This window comes from Mytilus californianus, unplaced genomic scaffold, assembly GCF_021869535.1.
Source record: "Mytilus californianus isolate M0D057914Y unplaced genomic scaffold, xbMytCali1.0.p SCAF_14, whole genome shotgun sequence".
Taxonomy (NCBI): Eukaryota; Metazoa; Mollusca; class Bivalvia; order Mytilida; family Mytilidae; genus Mytilus; species Mytilus californianus.
This window is the reverse complement of record NW_026262626.1, coordinates 14949119-14969612: the sequence shown is the minus strand read 5'-3', so window position 1 is coordinate 14969612 and position 20494 is coordinate 14949119. Positions and strand designations below refer to the sequence as shown.

The 20494-nt window shown below is 32.3% G+C and overlaps 1 protein-coding gene across 7 annotated transcripts in view; it reads left to right on the top strand.

Annotated features, from left to right (window-relative positions):
* LOC127724252 (uncharacterized) overlaps nucleotides 1-20494 on the top strand; it is a 259524-nt gene that overhangs the window by 141034 nt on the left and 97996 nt on the right. For 5 of the 7 annotated variants that reach the window (XR_007992412.1, XR_007992411.1, XM_052231187.1 and 2 more), the window contains exons 2-4: nucleotides 1624-1715; nucleotides 2617-2706; nucleotides 5737-5784. The exons of 1 other annotated variant lie outside the window; for it this stretch is intronic. Coding sequence is in view for 4 of the 6 variants with exons in the window: in XM_052231187.1 (XP_052087147.1) it covers nucleotides 1631-1715; nucleotides 2617-2706; nucleotides 5737-5784 (223 nt within the window). In the remaining 2 variants the exon portion in view is untranslated. Of the gene's footprint in view, nucleotides 1-1623; nucleotides 1716-2616; nucleotides 2707-5736; nucleotides 5785-7293; nucleotides 7330-7702; nucleotides 10761-20494 lie in introns of those variants that run through there. One more of the 7 variants, XM_052231188.1, reaches the window with a different exon arrangement.

The window sequence follows — 20494 nt, the reverse complement described above, 5'->3', positions numbered from 1 at the left end:
TTTTTTCGTTTGGGCTTGAATTATATTTTCCTTCAGGTTTATATGATCCGTTCATCCTATTTTGACTCTTTCAAAATTCAAGAGTCTATCCTAAATTGAGGTAAATTATATGGCCTTCCAAATACCGTTTCGATTCCTAACATCACTATATATATATATATGTATAATGCATCATATGCATTATACATATATATATATATGACATTAGTTCAAACATAATTTATTTTCTAAAATGTACAGAAGCGATCTGATAAAAACATGAGAAAGTAATTGGCTTTGAACTAGCTTTTAGTAACTGCGAGCACTCTTACATCAGTGCCTTGTGTCTGCTGCTGTTATGTTACTTGTTTTTGTGCTTCTCATCGTTCTATTGAGTAAAGTCATTTGCAACTGATTTTTACAGTTTGTTTTTTAAAATTTGTTGTGCTGTTATACCACCGACTATACGGTATCACTATGGGTTTTGCTCATTGTTGAAGGACGAACGGTTGCCTATAATTACCTACACCCATGTCATTTGAACTCTAAAGAATAGTTGTCTCATAGGCAATCATACCACATCTCCTTATTTCTTTTTAACCCCGCTATTTTCTGCATGTGCATGACCAAAGCCAGAAACCCGTATTTCGGTAGTTGCAGTTGGTTGCTGTTCATCATAATTGTTTTTCGTTTTTTTGTAGTTTAACTCAGGCTGCTGATGTTTTCATTTGATATTCCGGGCCTTGTATACCTTACTATACGGTATAATCTATTTTCTCATTGTTAACGGCCTAACAATTAGTCTATAAGCCTTTTTGTTTTTCTTTGTTGACATATTTGTTTGTTTTTATAGTGATTTAGATTATAACACAATAATGACTGCTGTACCCTTATTTTTGAAATTTTTACCTATTATGTATGTTTGTTTTGTTCACACATTGTTGTCAATATACATGTAATGGAATTTAATGCGACTGTCATATCAGTGAGAGGTTTAGCTAGCTATAAAACCAGGTTTAATACACCATTTTCTACATCAGAAAATGCCTGTACTAAGTCACGGTGGTCAGGAATATGACACTTATTAATGTGGTATAAAATTCGATACCACTTTCAGTAGATCTTGCAATGACTTTGTTCACATAGTTATTATTTATATATGTATACCCAATAAAATATTTCGAGAAGTGGGGGGATTGCCTCCCCTGACTCACTGCAACAACGTATGATCTATGAATTTATCAGAAAATTATATACTATCATTTTATTTAATCCATCATGAATTGGAAAGGATTTGTATAGGCACTGCCTTTTGTCCAATCCCTTTGTTAAAATGTACATTTGTCATGATTTGATATTTGAACAATAAAATATTTTGAATAGTGAATAGGAATATGACAGTTATTATCCATTCGTTCGATGTGTTTGAGCTTTTGATTTTCCCATTTGATAGGTACTTTCCGATTTGAATTTTCGTCGGAGTTCGGTATTTTTGTTATTTTACTTTTTACTTATAATTGTTCACATCTTTGACTGTTGGTTTTAATGGGTAGTTGTCTCATTGGCAATAATACAACATCTCCATATCTTATAAAGGAATGTTTTACTTATTTAAATTTAACAAGGTTTTTTGACGGATTGCAGGCTTAAAATGAGTGGAAAAGATGTATGCCTTGTTACCGGAACAGCTGCAGTTTGTGGAATATTTTGGTATTTCTGGACTAAACGACAAGCAGGTATTTATTTATGTATATGATTACAAGCTATATATATACAACGAATACCTTAGATTTATTTTGTTATGTTTTTTTTTCGGAGTAAGTTGTGGGGTGTAGATCGGGGTTCTTTCGCACATCTTAGCAACACAGATATATATTATTTTGGCTTTGGCTATACTTTTTGATAAAAAGCTTTTTATTTTTATAAATACGTTTTGGATTTTCAAATATATTGTCTTTGAGCATCACTGAAGAGACATTTGTTGTCGAAATGCGGACCTGGTGAAGACACATTGGTACCGTTAATGTTATTGATTGGTTGGAATAAATCCACATTTTATACATCCTACCCGGTTTAGGAGACTCGGTGCAAGTGGTCCAAGTAGAACTACTGTATCAATAGCCTGTCAACACTGAGGTTGTGAGTTCGAATCTCGCACGTGGCAATTGCGCTCAACTCCAATTATCTTAATTGACTAGGATTGTCAGTTTTCCTACCGAAGATCGGTTGTTCTTTCTAAGCACTCCGGCTTTCTCCACCAATAAAAACTGACCGCCACGATATAGAACAATAGTGTTGAAAGTAGTGTTGAATACCAATAAATCAATCAATCAATCCAACCCGGTTTGACCCTTTACTAGGTTATTTTTTTGCATGAACATTCGTCGTATTTTTTGTTATATTTTTTCTGTTCGCATCAATGAGTTCAATTTGATGACTACCATGACATGCGTTTATACGTCATACATGTACATGTACATGTAATTTAATGTAATATAGCTGGGACTATTATACTAATCCGCTATCGGGACAATGAAATCTCAACAGACCGATCAGTTTCCAGTCCCGTTAGTATAATAGTCCCAGAATATATATCGTATCTTTTCAAGTAAAATATATTTCATTATTGTTTGACAGCTACCCCTGCTTCATTGCCACAATCAGATTCATCGAGTTGTACCAGTGCACAACACTTACTCGGGAATGCAGAAGAATACGCACGTCTTAGTAAGTTACAGTTCGTTTTATATATATGCCGTTTTTGCTACAGTTTACACGTCAAAAAAAAAACAACACAATCCTATATAAAAAAAAAAGGAAAAAAAAAAGAAGTCTCTTTAGATTGTTTATGCCCCAGCCGTAGCGGAAGGGGCATTGATTTTTTCCCTTGTTCATCTGTACGTACGTCCTTTCGTACGTCCGTACGTCCCGAAATTGGTTTCCGTTCTCTAACTTTAGTTTGCCTCAACCATATGTTATGAAACGTATACACAATGTTTCTAATCACAAAACACAGATCAAATTTGAATTTTGGTGGCGTTAATTTTAACTTTCTAGAATTATGCCCCTTTACAAAATTGAAAAATTGCTGGGTTTTTTTTTATTTTCGTTCTCTAAATTAATTTTGCCCTCAACCAAATGTTAAGAAAATTAGACACAATGCTTATTACCACAAAATACAGATCACGATTGAATTTTTTCTCATTACCACAAAAACACAGATCACGATTGAATGTTTGAGGCGTCACTTTTACCATTCTAGAGTTATGCCCTTTTACAAATGGAGAAATTGCTGAATTTTTCGTTTCCGTTCTCTAACTTAAGTTTGCCCCAACCAAATGTTATGAAACTTATACACAATGCTTATTACCACAGCACTCAGATCAAGCACGAATTTGGGTAGCGTCACTTTTACCGTTCTTGAGTTATGTTCCTTTAGAACGTTATGTGCAAACGGGGACATCATCTGTGTCCCATGGACACATTCCCCATTTATTTACATGTATATACCTGTAAAGGATTATGTACCAGTATAACGGCAAAAGAATGCATTGTAATACTGTTAACCAAATTAGTAAAACGTCGGTATATCGAACTTATGTTCGCAATTTCTGCACGTGTACAGTTGTAGGAATATTTAATTTGCCCAGGCATGATTTTAAGGCAAAGAAAAATTGTAACATTCTATATTTGAACCTAAATACAGCTTTAATTTGTTTACCCTAAATATGATTGACAGTGGCGTAGCTTGCCTTATTGTTATTACCGAGGCAAGGGGGGGGGGGGGTCTAGGGGGCGCAGCCCCCAGAAGCTATCGAGGTTTTTACAATTAGAACAAGAAGAATCTATCAAAAATAATAGTTGTTGTTTATTTTTATTTCATCATAATAATGTTAATATGCCTTGCACTAAGTTATTCTACCGATTTATTAGTTGATTACTGGTACTTGCATCATTTTCAATGTTCAGATGAATACATAAATCTTCTCGAAAACATTTACCACTTTTCAAATCGAATCCTTTCAGTGAAATTCCCAGATTTAAAATTTTGCCAGAAGAAATCTATACAGAATTTTCAATACAGAAAAACAAACGCAACGATTAAGGTTTATTGAAAGACATGTTGGAATGCAATATACATTGATGAGGATCATATGTTGTTCTTTAGGTTTCTTTTGGTCTTTTGGGTTGTTCGGTTTCTGTCTCATTTACATATCCTTTTCTGTTTCTTTTGTTCATATTCCTTTTCCAAAAACACATACCCTTTGCTAAATTTTTTCCTAGATACAAAGATTTGGTTTGCAAGTTTGATTGTACCTGTAGAAAACTTACTTCAAACATCTTTTACGATGATGTTGTTTAGTACTCTCAGATCTGTATTTTTTGTCTCTTTTGTTTTTAGGGATGTATAAATAACCTGCAACGTCCGGTCTGTGTTTTTTTTAGATGTTTTTTTTTTGCTTTGTATTCATCTGATGAGTTAAGCCCTTTTTCAACCGCTTTTTATAGCTTGTTTTTATTTTGTACTGTTACACCACTGTCCCATGTTGGGGGAAGGTTGGAGCCTTCAAACATGTTTAACCCCGCCACATTGTATATGTCCGTGTCCAAATTCAGGAGCCTATAGCTAAGTGGTTTTCGTTGGTTCATGTCTGTCATATTTGTTTTTCGCTTATTGTTATGTTATAAATTAGTCCGTTAGTGTTTTCAATTGAATTGATTCATATTTTTTATGTCAAGGTCTTTCATAGCCGACTATACGGTATGGGGTTTTCTCTTTGGCAGTACGGTTGCCTATAATATCTTACATCCACTTCATTTCAACTGTGGTGGATAATGTTCTCATTGGCAATCATACCACATCTCCTTATTTTTATAAAGAACTAGAACACACTGGCGTCATCGCGGATATGTGACTGAATTAAAGTACATACGCCTTATTTTTAGCCTGGATTTTTAGTATTCGTATTTTCATTGTCATGCTGATTATAAGGTGTGCAGTTTTCTCGGCTTTCAAAATCTTTCTGTTGGAACCCGTCCTAGCTTTCTTACTACAGTATGACCTTAAAACAACTGGTTTCCCGTTTGTTGCCATGACATTTGTGCGGCATCCGGGGTTACCTTATTCCTTATTTTTTTTATTTAATTGTTTTTATATTTTGCATTTTTCATATTTTGAGAATGAGCGAATCAGGTAAGTGTTTGTTCGTGTGTTTTATTGCATTGTTCTTATTGTTTTGGGGAAGGTTAACTTTCTGGTAGTAAGACCCGTCACGGCCAGGCTGGGAAACTGTTTAGGCAAATGCTCACATCAAATCTGTACCGATACAGTATGTTAAATGTCCTCCATACACCATAACCCATGGTGGTGCTCCTAATAAAGTAGGAGGATACAGAACATACATGTACATACATACAACCGGAAACTACATGTGGCATATACTATTGGTATCGGCATCGGAATAGACCCGGAACTTGATAATTAATGGTAATATCAATTATGTGCTGGAAAAAAGGCCTGAATGGTGTAATTTATAATCAACACCATTGTCCTATATATTAGTTATTTATAAAGTTTAACTCTTTGATTCGTCGTTTTTACGTCATGCCGGCTAACAAATTGGACCTCGTTATTTTAGTATTATAGATATATTTCCAGACAATATATTCAACACCGCAGATTATTTATACATGTTATACGTTAAACAAAAATGTACATGATATACGTGTTCAAGAGATATGTCATCTTATTTGCAGACTCTATTACTACCAGCAAAAGTGAAGAACAGCAAATATCCAGTTTGAGTAAGTTTATTTATTTAGGAATATTTGTTATACGTGTGATAAAATGTTTGCCTTTGGTTATAATGAACGTTAATTTCTATGATTTGAAAAAGCAAATATAGAATTTTGATATCATTCATTTTTCAAATTTCAGTCCTGTACCAAGTCAGGAATATGACAGTTGTTATCCATTCGTTTGATGTGTTTGAGCCTTTGATTTTGCCATTTGGTTAGGGACTCTCCGTTTTGAATTTTCCTCGGAGTTCGGCATTTTTGTTATTTTACTTTAAAAGTAATTTTTCGAAAAATATCTTTATAACAATGAAATTGTGATTTTTCTGGTAGGACTTCGATCAGTTTGTATGTAATATATTCCTTGCTGGCTGTGGTTGAGGTATTTAAAAATGTTCTACCTAGAGTTAGTTAATACAATGACAATTGATTTAATTGTTTTATTCTTTGATTTTATTAAGACAATTTATATATAGAGCACATTTTTAGAGATAAGATATTTGTGTTTTTAGCAAATGTCTAAACACAATACCATGACTGCGTAATTCAAACTACCGAATACAGTCTTTTATAAGTTGAAACGAGACCCTTTACTGCTTTTACGGGAAAACTCGCCTTGTCAAAATGACTTCAACAGCAAAATGAAGAGCACGGTTTTGGGATATCAATACAAATTTTGGATAATCCTCTTATTTTATTTAGACTCTTAAATATTTCAATTCTAATAGGTTCATTAGATGTTCATGCAACAAATTTTGGAGTTATTACCCCTGAAATATTTTTGTCTGCAAATTCTACAGTTTTTGCTTATTTCCTTGAAAACTATAAAAGTAAGGAGACGCGTTGTTATCACAGAATTACGAACACGACATCATCTTCAAATGAAACATACGAGGAACCGTTTGTCAGCTTTTAATTGGAGTTATTGTTCTTGAATAATAATTTTTACTCATTTTATCGTTTTTTCATTGACCATACTTTCAACTACTTCGATATATAAAGAGAAAGTGTAAAACAGCAACCATTATCACAAAAATAAAGTCTGCAAATGATTCAACATGATATGAATTGTTCGTCGACTCTTTATGTGGGTAATTGCCATTTAAGGACAATTTACGTATTCAGACCGACATGTGGAATAATCCTCAAACTCACTTTTGCTGAAATTAAAATTTAAAAAAAACCAACATTACAGGAAGTTATTTTCAGCAGCATCGTTTTTTACTAAAAAAAATAAATAGAAAATATACCATCTTAAGCGTTTTAAAAGTTTTATTATTATATGTAGGGATATCCTATAGGCTGTATTTGCTATTGGAATTGTAATAATGGTGATTTAAATTTTGCAATAACCAAACCTACTTAAAATGGTACAATAGAGAACTGACAGCTCTCATGCAATGGTAACAACCCAATGGCAGTAACATAAAGTAGGTTATTCAGATCTCATTACACATGTAAGGAAACTAAGCTTCAAACTAAAAGTTTTGGTTCTAAAGATGTTCCCATTGTTTTCAGATTGTAACGATTTGGAAGAAGACAGGGATCCAGTTGGTATGTATTAAAAGTGATTAAGTTAAAGTTCTCTTCCTTTGAAGTTGTCCATTATATTTTACACTTCTTTTCACCGAGAGAAATGCTTTTGTTAAAATAAAAATAAAAATTTTAAATAAGTAGTAGGTTATCTAAATAACAATATCAAAGGTCCATATGAACTTACCTTTGTGTTTATTATATTTTTATTCCAATATGATGTATATATAAAGATACATAATGTAACATAATCTTATAAAAGTAAATAAAGTGAACTTGATATTTAGGCGAGACTGTTAATTTATGCAGGTAAATCACACATGAAGTTCAATTATTCCTTGATGCAGATAAATTTGCTCAATTGAAAAAATTAATGATTATTTGTCGTTAAAAGGAGGACAGTGGTTTGATGCAGTAATTCTACATGCCTTAGAAGATGAAACGGCTGCAAGACTTTGCCAGCAAATTTTACTGGAACAAATCAATGTTCCAAACCTGCAAATTGGTTTACCGGATGATATAATTACACCCGGCACTTCAACCCTTGATGGATTAGGAAGTCTCATCTCAAATTGTAGACTTGTTATTATCTATCATTCTCGATTTCTGTCAATGGATGGTTTCATGCTGTTTGGGAAACAAGCTAATATAATTCAATCTTTAGAGGACCCACAGAAAAGGGACAGAATAATTCCATTTGTTGTTGACGGCGAGGATCTTTCAGTTGATATGTGCACCATTCAGCCGGTGAATTACATCGATGACATAAGAAGTGCAAACTTTCCCAGTTTTAAGAACAAAATGGAACGACTATTTTTAATGTGGAGGGAAAAAATAGCATAGAGGAAACTTTTTAAAAAACTTGAATAATACAAATTTGAATCAGTTTAGTTTTATAGAACAACTAACAAATTATTATATGCTAAGTCACTTTAAGATAAAACATGCAACTCCCTTTTTTCGTGATTACTATATATATATATATTTAGCGATTTTATCTTAAGCCATGTTTATTATTGTGGAAAGAAAACAGATGTTCTTTTGAAATTGGAGTTTATCAAATTTTCATTGGGTTGTATCTCAATTGCAGCTATGATTTCAATGTCTTTTAATCTAACAAAAAATCACTGTATTAGATATTCATTGATATCAATAAGATTCAGAAGCATTTGTTATATGTCTCAAAACATGCCCGAAAGTGTCTAAAACTGTTGTTGATAGTTTTATTCAAATGTTTAATATCAAACATGAAAAGGAAGGGAAGTTAAAAACAAAAATAAAGAATATATCAAAACAAACCATTTTATTTGTGAAAAATTTCTTCAAAATCAACATGATCAAAACGTGGAACTGAAGACTAATTTTACAATGCTAAATGATAGACATATTTAGGTAGATATGTTATTGTAGATACAATTGTATATTGCATATTTTCAATGCCATATACGATCTAAGGTATTATTCATTGTTTGTTATGAACTAGATTAGTAAATCATATAGAATGCTTCATTTGGGTAATAAGGTACTTACAATTCACTCGGAAATCCAACTTATACTCGCACGACACTAACACATATTGAACAACTTTGAATAATAATAATCTGTCTCATGTTTATATGGAACAAAAATCAAATAAATATGTGTCTCTGGAACAAACACCAAATAAATAGGTGGCTCTTTCTTTACACTACTTAATCATTACCTATACGACTGTTCCTTAAAAACGCTTTGTTGCTTCGTCTGCAAATGTTTCGCCAGAACTTCTTTCGAATTTTTTACAATTTTTATCAGCAATCTAATCCGGTTAACAGTGAATGATTATATAATCTTAGTCTTATTTTTACTATATTTTATAATCGATATCTTCCTTACACTTATACAATTAGTGAACTATTAGACCCCGAGGGTGATTAGTAGCCAGTAGATGCAGTTCTTCGGTATTGATATGAACATACGACTAATGATTGAATAAAACATGTAGTAGATTTTATTTTTGAAAATAAGTTGAGGAATATATATCCCCCAAACAAATGAAAGCTCTGACTTCTTGTCCAGATTTCGCTGTACTACTTCATGTTCTTTGGATTTAGATCAGCTCATCAACGTTTGTTTTTTTTTCTTTCGTCAGTTTTTAAATATAATCCTCGGCCATCACTGGAAGGATTCATATTTGAAATGTGCAAGTTTCACTTTTAGGATGATATGGCCTTGAATTTGTAGCTTTATCTTAAAATATAAAAAATGCAACATTTTCTAAATGAATATATTTCAAAGACCTAAATGCTAGGTAAAACAAATCTATTCATAAAAATAAATTATAGATTCCAAAGTCAACTTATTCTGAAGATATTGTCAAACCACGATTATTTTGAGCATTTTTCGGACCTAAAAGCTTTAGAAAAACCTTTGCTGCAACCTACTAATTAGTTAGTCTGAAACCAAAAGGTGCCAAGGTTAATAGAAACAAACATTTTCTAGATCCGAAATGGCGACCAAAGTAAATTATGCTAGCAAATGTTACAAATTAATAAATAACCATTCAACCAGTCCTTTAAAACTTTTTCTGTACCTATCACAGCTGTGGTAGAATGTCTTACAACACTAGTCTGAAATTTCAATCAATCAGCAAAAAGTCACTAAAATATAGGAAAACACTATTTTTTGTCATGATGTTCTGAAAAATCTCCCATCTACTTCGTGAATTGTGTGATGTAACTTTATAAACGAAATGAATTAATTCAAAACGATTTTGTTCGATATATTTTATTTCTAACGTATTTCCATCGGGATCTTATAAAAAGCAAAACAGCAAAAGAGACTTGGTTCCTTTTTTTTAAACAAGATGTTTAATCAAAGACTTAATTGACAAATTTTGAAGTCTACTTTATGGTCCAAACATGAATATTTCCTGTAATATTTTCTCCTATGATCGTTTTCATTCTAAAATAAAGGAAATTTGAGTGGGTGGACGAAGCACATTTTCAACATAAAATATCAAGTAATGAAAACCAACTTTAGCAATTGTTTTTCTAAATAGAGGATCCCGAATACGATTACGAGGTGGTCGATTAATATGCTAGCAATAATTGATTATCGCAAACCATAAATTGACCTCAACATTTTTATTTTGTTAACTTTTCTTGTTGGGTTGCATTCTCATTGTCGTTTTCCTACAATATCTTTTAATAACGATTTAAGGATTTAAAAAAGAAGCTTGGAAGAAAAAAATCGACAAAAAATGAGACAGGCTATAACATTAGCAAAATACAAAATATCTGGTCAGAATGGGGTCCTGAAATCAGAGCATTTCTAATATTATATATTTTGGGAAAGAGAAACGTTTGACTTTTTAGGATCGTGTTCTCTTAGTTATTAATCTTGGATCTGCACCTGTAGCATATGTGATGTTGTTATTTTTCAAATCTATTCAGTAAAATAAAACTTTTATTGTTTGTCTTTTTCTTTTGTAACCATGGCGTTGTCAGTTTATTTGTTGATCTTTGAGTTTGAATGTCCCTCTGGTATCTTTCGCCCCTCTTTTATTCAATATTCCTCTAAATATATTATTTCTTAATACCCTTCCAAATCATTAAGCAAGGCTTAATGAATGTTTGAACACTACATTTAAACATCTCATATTCGACATGACTTGATTTTGATATTATTAGTGGTATATACATATATTCAATTACTGGTAGATGTCTTTAGTGCAGCTTTTCTGCCTTTATTTAATGTATCTTTCTTAATACAAATTCAATATAACATTGGAAGTCGCTCACCTTTAAAGTACTGTTCGATTTCTAACTGACCTATTCTTCGTGTAAGGGGGCGTTTAATTGTATTAATAACTTCCTTATTGATAAACAAATCTATGTTTTCAGAGGACTGTATCTCACATTGATTATATTCTTATCTATAACTGTTCACAAGGTCACAATGACGACGTAAACTACACATTAGATCGCTAACAGGCCTGTTTCAATTATTTCGTTGTTAAATTCATCATTCATTGAGTTATTGTTAATCAAAACTGTTACTTTGATTGAAAATGCATAATATCATGCAGACAGTCATTCAGGTATTAAATGTTACCCCGAGATTACAGTAACGAATTTATACAATTACACTTCTCTGAAATTCACTAGATTCACCCAAGTAATGTCGAAAGCACTAAATGCTGCATGATCTGTATTTTTACAGAAATTGAAGGAATTTTTACAAAAGCACCTTTAACCACAATTTTTTATTCACTTCTTTAATATTTAATAAATTTTCTGGTTTACCAAATGTAAAACATTTGTCTAGTAGTTGCATTGTCTGGCCCAAGTCACGCATTCCCTAGCTATGTTTTGTTGCTATCATCTTCTTTGTACATTGTTTTGTCATAAATCAGGCAGTCGGTTTTCTCGATTGAACACCAAAACATTTTGTTATGTCGGGAACACATAGAGCTATTCGGTTTTATAGCTGTCTATACGGTATGGGGTTTGCTCATTGTTAAAGATTGTACGGTAACCTATAATTACTTATATTCAAGAAAATTTGGGTTTAGTAGATGTTTGTAACATTGACAATAAAACCACATCTTGTTATATCTAAAGTGAATATGGCATCAAACTTATTGTTTTTAAATAATTTAAACTATAATTGCATAGATTCATAAAATTCTGAAAGACTTTTCAACATTATTTTAATGAAAAAGTATATTTCTTTATATTTTACTTTTCCCTTTCGGTTTAGAAAACAATTACACAAATTCCCTTCTTTATTCCGAGTTTGATACACTTCAAATCAACATAAAATACGGTTTTTAATGATATTCAGCATTATACAGTACCAGAAAATATTTGCAATTTAACCCTATGGACAACCCAATATAGAGCTGTATACCCAGCACGTAATGGAAATGATTGATTATATTATACCATTTGGAAAGGATAAAGACATATGTAACACATGATTTTGTAAATTGTTTCTATTCAAGTACGTTAAAACACTAAAAGAATGTGTAACATAAATCTTACCTAAAAGAGGTTTCAGGGACTTGCCGTTTTGAATTTTCCTCAGAGTTCAGTATTTTTTTGTGATTTTACTTTTTTTCCACAGAATATGATACATACTGTTTAACCTATAGCATTTAAGCTATTAAACATCTTTTTCTACGGAGACTATTAGGTGAAAAAGACAGACAAAACCTTGAAAAGGTAGACAATGAAGATAAAAGATAAAATTACATACTTAACACGAAGACTGCAAAAGTTTCAAAGTCATTCTAAGGGGGCGGAGTAAACTATTCTTTATGAAAATGAGATGTGTAAATGATAATCAAACTATATACCATATTTCAATGACTTACCATAAGTAGTACCTTTAAAACGTACCTAATTTCATCTATTAACAAGTACAATGTAAAACTTAACAAAGGTCGGGGTCAAATAAACTCTCAATGGAAACGAAATGTGCTAATGTTAACGGCACTGTTTACAAAATATCTTTCACCTTCCATTAGTTCCCACGAAAATGATTTGATTTCAAACTTTAACATTGGTTACGCCCTCAACGCCTCGGCAACAGCCAACGCCAGGCCAAACAAAACACACGTATATATGTTCTGCGATCGAGGTGTTAGCTTTTGTCATCTTTTATCCAGTTGATACTTATTATTTGATATAACAAAAGTTCAGACTTTTCTAAGCTTTTGATTGCTTATGATGACTTTACTTCATCCATCTAAGTCTTTGAGGGCATTTTGTATACTTAGTTGATATTTGGCTTTGAACTAGGTTTCCGTCACAAAGAATGTAGGTTGATCGGTATAATGTTTCTTTTTTCTAATTGTCATTTGTCTTTGTGCTTAGTAGCAAAATGGAAAGTTATGACAAACTGCTTTTAAAAGATTCGATCTGAAAGATGCGTAACTCATAATGCCCGGAAATTGTTATTCAGTAATTGTTGTTGTTGATCAGGCCGTTGTCTTTTCTCAATTGTTACACACTTTTGTTTTTGGGTATGTGGTCTTTGTTTCAGTGACATCTCACTTCATCAATTTTTAATGCGTATGGTCAGAGAAAGGTTACATTATATGTTTGAGACATTAGTCATAGATACCATACTTTATAGATATGCCAATCTTTGATTTTTGTGTGTAATAGAATTTACACCTATGTATGGATTGTCCGACAAAGATTTACCACCAAAAGTTCAGGAATGAAAATTCCTTTTTTTTCATTTCTTATACTTATGTGGTAGAGTTCAGTTAAGTGATTAATTATTGACAAATATTACAGATACATTAAATGACGAACTCCTATTTATCAATTTTTTGTGTTGACGGCTTATTTTTCATGATTCTGCTCACTCTGTTGAATATTTTACTTTTATAGATTCTTGATTATATAGAGGTTTCCATATTTTATAGACAATTTTCTATGTATAATGCTCTTTAGATTTCTCTTCAATAAATATGTGATGAAGATATAATTTCAAAGTTAATAAACTATCTTATAGATAAACATCTGCTTAATATGTAGACTATTACATGTAATACAAAATACATAAAAAAAACGCTATCATCGTTAGATACTTTTTAAATAAAATGACTTTATTTCAGCTTTTATTTGCATATGTGTATGTATGTTTGAGATCTCACAAAACATGTTTAACCTCGCCGCATTTTTCCGTCCGCAGGTCCCAAGTCAGGAGCCTCAGGCCTTTCATAGCCTTATATGATTTTTAATTTTAGTTCATATATATGTTTTGGAGTTTAGTATGACGTCCATTTTCACTGATCTAGTACATGTTCATAATTGTTCGTGAATCTGTGGTTTCATCCTTGATGAAAGTCAACATATTAAGTCAATAGTTGAGTTAAATTTCACCCAAACAAATCTATTGGTACATCTCGTTCGTTGTATAACCATCCGATCTGATATCATTAGGTTATACGACAGAAACTTTAAACGTTCAAAAACATTTTAAACAGTATCTCTCCTCGAAAGCATCTTTCTTTATATTTATATATTGCTAACCAAATAACCCGTAAGAACAAATTTCTTTTTGGTAATTCACCAATGACCTTTTAAAAGCATAAAGAAAATAAAAACCGATGAAAAAAATCATACACTTATTTTAAGCAGACGTGTATATATGCATACTCATGCGAAATCATGACTACTTTTGATAATCGTATATCTCATTTTGAAAACAATTCTGAAACTAATAAAAGGATTCATAATTGTGTATAATTTGGAGTTTAGTATGACGTCCATTATCACTGAACTAGTATACATATTTGTTTAGGGGCCAGCTGAAGGACGCGTCCGGGTGCGGGAGTTTCTCGCTGCATTGAAGACCCATTGGTGGCCTTCGGCTGTTGTCTGCTCTATGGTCGGGTTGTTGTCTCTTTGACACATTCTCCATTTCCATTCTCAATTTTATGATATAACTATTTCTAAAATCAAAAAAATAAACTCCTAGTACTCACAAAGCGGATTGTGTTCGAACCGGAAGACAAACCAGACAATACTGTAGTGGTGGTTGAGCATATACTACACGGAAGTTCTCCAAAACGGAATTACCAATTCCTCTACATTCAGGTCCGTACGCTCCACAGAGAGTGAAAATGTGAACAAGCATATCACTGCTAATACACAGCTTAAAGCCTCTTCCGAACATTTGAAAGTCCCGACTATGTACTGGTTACCTACATTACACAAACAATCATTTAAATTTCGTTTTATCTCCGCATCTAGTAAGTGTTCTGCTACTAATCTGTCAGTGCTACAACCTACCTCCCTTACCACTATAAAAAACAGTTATCAACTTTTGTAATAAAGCTTATGAAAATAATAGTATTTTTGGAGTGTTAAAACTTCTTAAGAGTTTTTAGATAAAAAAAACGGACTTTTAATTGTCATTTTAATTCAGTTAACAGTTATGATTTTCTACTCTCTACACTTCATTTGATGACGTTTGAGTATATTTCATTGAGACAGTAACCAAAACAACCCACAATAGGAAACACATTTGAACTTCAACAACTGTTTTCATAACTTACAAAATACAAATAAAAAAAAAAATATTGGAAAATAATGAAATGTTAATAAAGTCGAATAAGATTTCAAATAATATTCTTCCTCTAAAAAAATATAATAAACGATGAGAATTTCAGTACCATAGTCTGCCTATAGGGATAACGAGAAGTGCGACCTGTTCAACACATATTTTGGTTTCATATCAAAACTCGAGGAAGAAAGTGTACCTATTCCAGAGTTTAAAGTAAAACTAATACAAATTTTCAAGATTTGTACATAAATCAAAATGAAATAATTGATATTATCAAAATGTTTGATCTGAATAAGGCATCGGGACCAGGTTTGATAAGTAACAAAATGCTACATATTTGCCCTAAGAAAGTGGCGGTTCCTTTAAAAATGAGATTTTATTCTCTTCAACTATGCAAGTATCCTTGTAACTGGATGATTGTAAGTCTGAATTTTTGCCAAAATATTCAAATGTACATCAGCTACTAGAAATGTATAATTGTGTTCTAAACTCACTAGAATAGAAGGAAATAAATTGTTTTGTCTTTTGCGATTTTTCAAGAGCTTTTGACAAGATTTGGAGTAGAGGGCTCTAACCTGAACTAAAATCTTACGGAATACATGGTAATTTACTAAACTGGTTTGAAAGTTATCTTTGTGATAGGAAACACAAAAGTTTTGATTAATAAATCATCATTATCATTTTGCTGTCTTTCAGGGTGGAGTCCCTCAAGGCTCAGTTCTTGGTTCCTTACTATCTATAATATATATAAATGACATTGCAGAGAAACTGTCATCTCTGGCCAGACTCTATGCTAATGAAACTTCGTTCAATAACTCGGCGCACAACGAATGACATATAAAAACTGCTATTGATTGTAACCTCGAGGAGCTGAACGAATGATCAAGAAAGTGGCTTATGTCTTTAATCCAGACAAAATAGATATTATGAATTTTAAAATAATAACGCACCAGATTTAAAAGTCTGCCTAAATGATAAAGAAATCATTATCACAAAATGTCACAAACACCTTAGGGTAATATTTTGCTTTGTTGTGCAATGGAATAGCCATATAGATAATCTGATTACTAGTGTTACGAAATATTTAGATATACTGAGAAAACTCAGATCAAGTACCAACTTTGTAAGAAAAATTTAGAAAACCTCTATTTAGTATTCATAAGACTAATTTTTGAATATGTAACTGAGGCTTGGGATAATTCTGGGGTAGGATATGCTTAAAACTTGAAAGTTTGCAGCTAAAAGCTGCTAGAATAGTTACTGGTTTGCCTATATTTACAAAAACTGAATTATTTATGTGGAAGTTGGATGGGAAACTTTAGCTGACAAGAGGAAAAGAAGAAAATTACAGATGTTTTATAACATTAAATATTAACAAGCTCCAGATTATCTATGCAAGCTGGTTTCACCCTGTGTACAGAGCAAAATTGTATATTCCTTGAGAAATGGCAATGCTATCAATGTTCCGTTTTGTAGATTATCCCTTACTAAAGATTATTTTATACCATAAACTATTAGACTAGTATACTTGTAAACATATATAGCCTGTATTGAAAGAGATTTATCGTACGAGTGTGGATAGTAAACCCCCCATTGACAGAAACAAGTGCCTGTGGCCAGTGTGGGGGATGGACATTTACTATGAAGCATCACAAATTCCTTCTTTCGCTACCGTTAGCGTCAAATAAAATCTAATTTTCGTTGCCAAGTTAGGGTCAAATGGAGTAAAATATTTATCGTTAACGTCTAATGAGTAATTTGGGGGTACCCCATAACTTCCCTCGGACTGGGGTCCATGTAGTCCAAATAATTATGCCGTCTTGCAAGGCTATTTTTATTTTTTGTCTGTGACGCTTTAATTTTTTTCTGTGACGTCTTCCTAGGAAGGGTCACAGAAAAAAAAATAAAATAGCCTTGCAAGACGTCATAATTATTTGGACTAGGTTCCATGATTCCCACTCCCTATCCCCAACTCCCATTTCCCTTCCCTTTTACTCTAAAATGTTTTCCCCTTACTTCTACTTCCACCCCTTGCTCCCCGACAAATTCACCCCCCCCCCCCCCTCCCTTCTTTTTGAATTATTGTCCTTTCACCCTAAATCATGTTCGCTCCAATTCACGTTCACACCTTTTACATTTGCTCCCCACAGATTCCCAATTCCCACCCTGGTTCTGTTTGTACCCTTCCTTTTTTTTTAAACCGTGCTTTAGTTAGTATAGTTCTATAACATGATAAAATAAAGATATATTGAGTTTATTTTATTGTTTAAAAATAAAGTGACTCACACGAGATCAAAGGGCACAGGCTGTTAAAAACAATTATCTGGTCTTTTCTATTTATAATCTTCATAAGGTTTACTTCTACCAAACTAGTTACTTTTATTTTCACTTTAGACCAGGCTAACTAACAGACCTGATATCCCCTTTTCCCGCTTCCTGATCCCTCATTCCCATGTTCCCTTACCCCTGTCCACCCTCTCAATTGGTTCAATTGTTTTGTTTGTTTTATAACATATATGAGAATATAAATGGCCTAATTTGTAAATTAAAACCCCTACAGTACGAGGCAATACATTTTATTGATGGATTCGTCTTGATCACAATTTGTTTACAATAACAAACCCCCCCCCATTCCTCCCCTGTCTTTCTTTGGTATAAAAAATTTCATAAGGTCAAGTATCAGGTTTAAACATATATGTTTACCAAATAATACGTTTGAGTTGAAAAAATCATTATTGTTTTGTCATGTTTGTGCTTAGTATTTTTGAATACAAAATTTGTGTATTCCAAACAGGGTACAAGACACCTTTAATAGCATAATTTGGTTGACGAGGAGTGCAAATGTAGTTCAGCTGCATTTCAGAATTTTAAGGCAGAGAAATAACTTGTCCCTGGCAGCCAAACAGCATGCCCCGGTAAGTCTATTCATTGTTAATCAACATATAAAAACAAAATCACTATTTACACTTGCTGTGCATGTAATTTTATTTTGTTTGCTCATTATATAATTATTGATCGACACAAATTCTTCATTTATTTTACGCTGTAGCAGAGGGGGCATTAAGTTTTACCCTTGTCCATCTGTACGTACGTACGTCCCAAAATTGGTTTCCGTTCTCTAACTTAAGTTTGTCTGAACAAAATGTTATGAAACTTATACACAACGCTTATTACCAACAAACACAGATCAAGTTTGAATTTTTGTGGCGTCACTTTTACTGTTTAAGAGTTATGCCCCTTTACAAATGGAAAAAATGCTGAATTTTTCGTTTCCCTTCTCTAACTTTAGTTTGCTTCATCCAAATGTTATGAAACTTATACACAATGCTTATTACAACAAAACTCAGATCAAGTACGAAATGCAAGCAGGGGCTTCATCTGTGTCCCATGGACACATTCCCCATTTATTGAAAATATGAACTACATTTTGCTTTTAAATGTCAATCATGGTTGATTTTCTGACAGAATTACTCTTACATTTAATTTCAGGCTTCAAGTACATGTAAGAGGAAGGAGTGATTTTTTGTGAAAGATCCTTGAATGTTCAACTTTACTTGGAAACTATTGGCAAAGTACTGACAGAATTTACACGAGAAGCCAGTATCATCTTGTCTTGCAATTTGGAACTATATGTAAAGTGCTGAAACTTAAGAACAACATTAGAAGCCATGATCAACAATACCTGGAACTACATGTATAATCGTAGTACTGTCAGAATCCATATGAGAACCCAAGATCATCTACACTTGGTGTCTACATGTATATGTGTTGTCAGAATCCACTTAAGAAGCCAAGATCAACTATGATTTGGAACTATATGCTTTAGTGCTGTCAAAATCCATAAAAAAATTCCAAGATCAAAAGGACCTACTTTACCTACCTGTCCATATGATGAATACAGATTATATTGAGTCTTATGAAAAAACACTGAAGAAGAATATTGATATAAAAATAATGAAAATATAGAGCTGATCAGCTAATGATTGTACATGTACATGATGTATACATGTCAACAATTACTAGCATATTGAAATTAACAATGTTAATAAATGTTTTATAAATTTGATCTCATAGACATTTGAGGAATAAAAATCAAAAATGTTTAAAAAAAATGCATTTTAATAGAGCTGTTTTATTTTTTTATTTTTTTTTGCTGCAAACATGATTCATGATATGCAAATGGCAATATATGCAGTTGTCCTTAATACAGAAGGTAGCTAATGAGATTTGTAAATTTTGGAAACCATAATACCAAGTGGCAGTTGTGGTAAATGCACATGCCTTTGCCTCATCTTTTACCTCACCAACCCCTGACCTAAATGGCCACTTGAATTATTTTACATCATTTGGCATTTGTTATCCATTCATCATGTTCATATGCTATTCAGTTTCTATTTCAAAAGTTATATTTTCTGGATAAAAGGAGAAATAAAATATGGTTTTGTTCAATGAGACAGCAACCAAACAAAACAATCAAAAGAATTATATATTGTCTGGAAAAACTTGTGTTTCACTAACTGACAACCTTTTTACCTACTGTAAATTCAGAAATTATTGCGTGCATTTATTATTGCGATTTTTCACGAATGGACTAAATTGCAAGTTTTATAATTATTGCGATTACAAAAAAATCTGCATAAAGATCTATAATTCAGTTACCAGAATGCGAGTTCTTATTATTGCGATATTCACCCTGTCGCATTATTTGTATTAATAAAACCTCACAATAATTTCTGAATTTACAGTATCACAATGATCCAAATTACTGATCATGAAATCAGATAAACATTGTTTTGTAAAATTAGATATGCACTCAAATTGATACAGATTGCAACAAAGATCTCACCCTCATTTCATGGATCAGTGATCAAGGTTAAAGTTACCTGATTAGGATTGTTTGTTTATCAGATACTGTTAGCAATATGTCATTTGTCAATGTCATGTTTTGTGTTTTTGTCTGTTTTTTCTAATACTAAAAGAACATGTAGTAGATAAACTATATGTATGCAATGGTTCACAAATGTAAGGAGTATATGTCTGTCTGGCAGTTGTCATTGACCACATTTGCATGAGTTCATTGGTCAATGGTAAGTCCTTTTTTAACATGTGTTTAATATGCTAC